At 37.8% G+C, this 5,891-nt stretch overlaps 2 protein-coding genes across 3 annotated transcripts in view; one reads left to right on the top strand and one right to left on the bottom strand.

Annotated features, from left to right (window-relative positions):
• Positions 1,533–5,069, top strand: LOC104758104 (YTH domain-containing family protein 2-like). Its single transcript, XM_010480918.2, has 7 exons — positions 1,533–1,778; positions 2,142–2,288; positions 2,378–2,451; positions 2,544–3,002; positions 3,180–3,695; positions 3,774–3,986; positions 4,071–5,069. Exons 2-7 carry the CDS (start codon positions 2,201–2,203, stop codon positions 4,662–4,664), a joined length of 1,944 nt encoding a protein of 647 aa, XP_010479220.1. The 5' UTR covers positions 1,533–1,778; positions 2,142–2,200; the 3' UTR covers positions 4,665–5,069.
• LOC104758103 (polygalacturonase At1g48100-like) overlaps positions 5,301–5,891 on the bottom strand; it is a 3,543-nt gene continuing 2,952 nt past the window's right edge. Inside the window, exon 7 of one of the 2 annotated variants that reach the window (XM_010480917.2) lies at positions 5,301–5,630. In XM_010480917.2, the coding sequence (XP_010479219.1) occupies positions 5,475–5,630 (156 nt within the window). In that variant the 3' untranslated portion in view covers positions 5,301–5,474. Of the gene's footprint in view, positions 5,878–5,891 lie in introns of both variants that reach the window. The other variant, XM_010480916.2, reaches the window with a different exon arrangement.

Raw genomic sequence — 5,891 nt, 5'->3', positions numbered from 1 at the left:
ATGGGTTTGTGTTTTGTTCTTTGCTAGACAATTTACGTTTGTTTGTTTGATGCTTGAAGTTGTGGTTAGTAAAGCAGAGACTTCATTGTTGTAGTTTGTTTGATGTTCATATGATTTGTTTGTTTGATGCTTGAAGTTGTGGTTAGTAAAGCAGAGACTTCATTGTTTGTTTGATGCTTGAAGTTTTGGTTTGTTTGATGTTCGTGTTTGCAAATAGGATTTGGGATTGTCACTTAGCTTAAAGATTTACAAACTTGATTGATGTGTTGTCTTATCCTATGGTTTTGCAGTGTATTGTTGTTAGAGGAGAAAGGGTATAAAGTCAAGTGAAACAGGTTGATTATTTGGTTTTGGTTTTCTTTGGTTACAGAACTCGGATTTTGGGTCTGAAACATGTTCTGAAAACTTGAGAGCAAGATCTTTCTATTGATATAAAGATAGTCTTCTGGGTCCATTTGGTTTGATAGGAAATTGCTTCCAAAGTTGACTGTTCGCAGGGTTGTGTCATTCGGATTATGTGTTGGGAATTTAGTCATAACTTTAAAACCGTGAGTCAAAATCAATATCTGTTTTTTTCTGTGGCTTTGTATGTCTGTTGTGAATCTTTCCATCAAGTTTCATAAATTTCTAGGTTGTTTTGGCACTCTGTTTGTCGTCTGCATCAAGACAGACGAATTTAGTAGCTCTATGGCTTTATTGTCTCTGTTCAGGATTAAGAACAGTCCTACTATGGTTTTCATTTTTGATTTTGGTTCTGATTTTTGCAGTCTCCTAGTAACTCTGAATTTGTTTATTGGTTTTGCAGGAAAAATTTGGGAGTTTGATGATTACATAGATTCTTTCCCATTCCAAGCCAAAAGTGATTCATCTGCTTCAATCCTAAGTCTTTTGGTCGTATTCACAAGTTTTTATTGTAAAAACTTATAAAAAATTTTTATAAATAATTTACAAATAATTTACATTGGCATAACATGTTTTATATCTTGTAAAAAAAATTGTTATAATTAATTTATATTGGGATTTCTAGAGTTTTTGTTTGGTTTTGAATGAAAATTTATGTATTTATATTTTAGATCAATATTTAAAATTAATATGGTTAAGATTAAGAGGAAAAAATTGTTAGATCAAAACATGGATATTTTTGTCATTATTCTAATCAAATCCATTTAGATGAGAATGTAAAATAACCAAACAAACACATTTCCATTCAGATTCATCATCCAAATGAACCATTTTTATTTTTGTTTGTTGAATCATTTGACATTCAAATGAGTCATTTGGATGAAGTTTTTGAATGGATCATTTGAATGAAAATGCAAACTAGTGAAACGAACAGGGCCTAAAACGAGGATGGTAGGAAATGGCTATTTTCCCAAATATGTTGCCATAAGAATTTTGGGAGATTGCACAGTCGGTCAACGACAAGGGTATTTTCGACTTTGCAGAGGGAGAAGTCAATGGATAGTTTCACCCGCTGAAACGCAGCGTATTACATCAAAAGCTAAAGATGAATCTCTACCTTTGCGCGTCTTCAGGTTTTCTAACTTTTTTTTCTCTGAATTCGTCGGATCTCTCTCTCTCTCTCTCCAAGCCCCTTCTCTCAATCTAGGGTTAGGGTTTCGATTCTGCAGAGGTTTTTAAATTTTATTTTTGTCCAACACTTGCTGCTAAGCCTCTCTTCCTTGTTATTTATCCCCCTTTTGAAGCATCCGTTTCTTCTTCCTCTTAATTCGAAGAGCTTCGTAGGCTGAGCATGTCCTGAATCTCCCAAATTTCTGGTAACCTGATAAAAAAATTTAGTATCTGCTGCTGCTATTCTCTTCTTCGTTGTATGTATTCGTCTGGGCTTTCGAGTTCTTTCGAGCAATTAGCTTTATGTTTATGTAAATTTCGTTTTTTAGGATTTTTTTTGTGAATTTGCATCTTCGTCTGGGTTTAGGTCTCCGTCAATCTAAGTTTCATTTTTGTTTGTACCGCTTACGTTGGATTTAGGGTTCTTTTCGCGTTTTGGAATTTGAGTGTTGTTGGTTCGATTGGGACATTTTTACAATAGTTCGGGGACTTTTGTTTTTTGCAAACGGGCCTCTGATTTTTTTTTTTGTGATACAAATGCTCATGTTAAACCTTTGTGTTAATTTCAGGTGTTTATTTAAACTCCATTGACATAAAAAAAAAAAATTTCGTTGATAAGTTAAAAGCAATGTATACCTCCGAAGGAGCCCCTGATTTTGTTGTTGACCAGGGCATGTATTACCCCGTTGATGCCAGTTATGGCTATTACTGTACAGGTAATTTAGTTAGATTTCATTGTTTCAATCCTATATCCTCTTGGTCTTAAGGTGTGGAGAGGAGTTTCCTAATCTTTATGAATTTTCAGGTTATGAGTCACCCGGTGACTGGGAGAACCATCAGATGTTTTTTGGTGTAGATGGTTCAGAAGTCCAATACACGGTACTAATCTCGCTCATAACAACTTGTCATTTAGAGTTGTTCACATACATTTTTCCTGTGTTAACATTCTGTCTTCTTCTTTTATAATTCAGGGTGGGCAGAATGAAAATTCTCCCTATATATGCTATACACCTAGTTATGGATATGCACAGTCTCCTTACAATCCATTCAATCCTTATATTCCGGGAGCTGCAATAGGCGTTGATTCTCCTTTTGTTGCTCCTCAACAATTTTACTCTTTTCCTCCTTACCAGAGTGTCGCAACGTCACCTACTTTTGTTCCCTATGCAATTCAACCTGATATCATCTCGAGTAGCTCAACGAACTCGCTGGTGGATTCTGGTTCAGCTAATAGGGTTCGATCCGATGGGAGAGGATCCAGGCATAGAAATGACACTTCTTCTGGTGGGGTTCAGAGGAATGCTCCAAAACTCTCTGCAGTAAATTCTTTGGGAAAGATCCCAGACAAGCCAAGGCCTAACTCTGGACAAAGTAGGCAGGGAGAAATGGAAAAGAGTGACTCTTCTCCATCATCGGGACAAACTCTCCAGGTATTAATTTTTGATTTACTTAAACTACTTTATTTTGGATATTAGTAGTAGGATGTTGTTGAATTAGAAAGAATCTTGGCTAGATGATTGTGAATATAATTTCAGACATTGATATGCTTATTTGTGTAGTTCTAGGTGTAGTTTGTTGATCATTCTGACTTTGAATCATCTTTGCAGGGAAGAGCTACTTCCGTTAGTGTTCAACCTGTTGATGTTGTTTCCAGTAGTAGCAGAGTATCGTCTTTTGGACAATTAGACACTGCTCCACATGGACTAAACGGTTTTCCAAAACTTGCAACAAATAATAACAATCTCCGGCCCAAGATGTATGGTGGCCATGCAAATATAATTCCTGATAGAGTTAGTGAACAAAATCGAGGTCGAAGATCGAGAGGAATGGGGAATCAACTAATTGTCAAAGCTTATACAACAAAAGCTGGAAATGCTGATGCCGAAGGGAATATTGTGATCAATCCTTCTCAGTATAATAAAGAAGATCTCCAAATCGATTACAGCAATGCAAAGTTTTTTGTGATTAAATCGTATAGTGAAGATGATGTTCACAAGAGCATCAAATATAATGTCTGGTCATCAACTTTGCATGGGAACAAGAAATTGCAGAGTGCATATGAAGATGCTCAGAAAATAGCCTCCGAGAAGTCTTGTGAATGCCCGATATTCTTGTTCTTTTCTGTGAGTTTTTCCTTCTCTTGTCTTACATGCTAGCTTGTTTATGATAAGCTTATTCTGATGCAGTGCTTTTCTTTTTAGGTCAATGCTAGTGGTTTGTTCTGTGGCATGGCTGAGATGACTGGTCCAGTTTCTTTCGATAAAGACATGGATTTTTGGCAACAAGACAAATGGAGTGGAAGCTTTCCGGTCAAATGGCACATCATAAAAGATGTTCCCAATAGCTATTTCAGGCACATCATACTACAGAACAATGAGAATAAGCCGGTCACCAACAGTCGAGACACACAAGAGGTCAGTTTTTCTACTAGCACACTTGACTCGCTTTGAAGATTCTCACATCTTGAGAATTTGCTAATATACCGTCTTCTTCTGCAGATAATGCTGAAACAAGGTCTGGAAGTGCTAAAAATATTTAAAGATCATATGGAAAGGACTTCATTACTAGATGATTTTGTGTATTACGAAAGCCGGCAGAGAGTCATGCTGGATGAGAGAAACAGGCTACCGTACAGGACCTATCATAGCCCTTCACCTTTACCCAGACCAGATCTCTCTGACAGAAACAAGAAAACCTCCTTGGAAGCCTTCAAAACACCTTCAGTTATCTCTGCGGAAAGCGAGGAGGTTCGTGCAAAGTCAGATGGGAATGAGGAGACCACTGTAAAGGAAGGTAATGAAGAAAATACTTCTTCCACACAGAAGAAGATGAGCTCTCTCACCATTGACCCGAGTGGTCCAGAATCTAACCCGACCACTGTTTCTCACGTAAACCAGAAGAGTCAAGCCAAGTCTAAACCGACATCCGCTGGCTCTCTGGATAAGTCAGGCCCCTCTGAAGTTGTTGATGCTTCTATTTCTGATGACAATGACACTGCCAAAGTAGGATCAGTACCCGTAAAAGTTGCCGAATCTCCTGCAATTTTAACAGTCGGTACTATTCCTCTGGACACCAAGTCACTCGAGAAGTAAAACCACCTCGGGTTTGGCTTAATATCTGATTCCTTATATACTGATCTCTTCAAAGTCAAAAGTTAATCATGGTTCATCATACAAGCCAATGTGGTATGAAGAGAGGGTTCTGTCTGTATAGATGAGTCTTGACTGGTGACTTATAATCCGTGGTTTGATCAAACGCCAAAAACAGAGAATCGTTGAGGTTTGTGGGTTAGTTGTTGCGTTTTGGTTATTTTGGATGTGTTATGATCGGAAATTCATATCCTGTCCGCTTTCGGAGTGTTTTCTTTCTTCTTCTATTACTGTAAAATCTTCAATTTGACTTTTACATCTGCCTTCTGTTTGTTTGTTTGTTTGGTACCTTTGTTCCTCCCAACTCAAAAGAGTTTTAAATTGAATATTAAGTTTTGCTTTTTCCCCTTTTTGATGACATATAACCTGGTCTAGATCTGATATTATGACATATAACCTGGTCTAGTTCTAGTAACTCCTGATGGCTGATAGTGTAAATGTAGTCTCATATTTAGTTCACTTATCTGCGACTGCGAGTGCATCTTTTCAGAAATATGTATTTCACTGTCTTTACTTAGAAGTAAAAGATCGTATGAAAGGAATGCAACAAAAAAAACAAAAATGTACTTATAAAAGATCTGATAGACAACAGATATAAAATATATATAATGGACGAAAAATAATAAGCCATAGAGATGCATAAAAATCTCATCGCACAAATAAGGCTTCCACTAAAAGACCCTACAAGGGATGGCCCAATATACAACTAAAATAAAAGGGGCAAACCTTAACCATCCAAGTGTGCACACGCTACTAACAACCATAATTCGAATCATACACTTCTTCAACCACAGGAGAGCCATCAAGCAAACAATCAATTGGCGGGATCGTCAACGTCTCTTGTTTCCCATAAGCATTCCAACAAAACGGATCATCAACTAGCTCACCTTCCTCCGGCAACAACTCGACCTCCGACATCGTTATATTTGTGCAAGCGACGGTATCACTACATGCGAAATGAATCGGGGGGCTTCTAACGTCGTAAGTTCCTTTGATGTTACGGTACTCCACATCGAAGACTCGAACCGCAGATGTCTCGTTGCGACACTCTTTCGATGAGCAGTAGTACTGGTCGACGATTATGCAGTTGAGGACGTTCTCCATTTGGATGTTTTCGAAGAGGAGGTTTGAGACGGATCCGGTTCCGCCTTGCCATGTTTTCACCCGGAG

This window comes from Camelina sativa, chromosome 17, assembly GCF_000633955.1.
Source record: "Camelina sativa cultivar DH55 chromosome 17, Cs, whole genome shotgun sequence".
NCBI lineage: Eukaryota > Viridiplantae > Streptophyta > Magnoliopsida > Brassicales > Brassicaceae > Camelina > Camelina sativa.
This window is presented reverse-complemented; position numbering and strand designations above follow the sequence as displayed.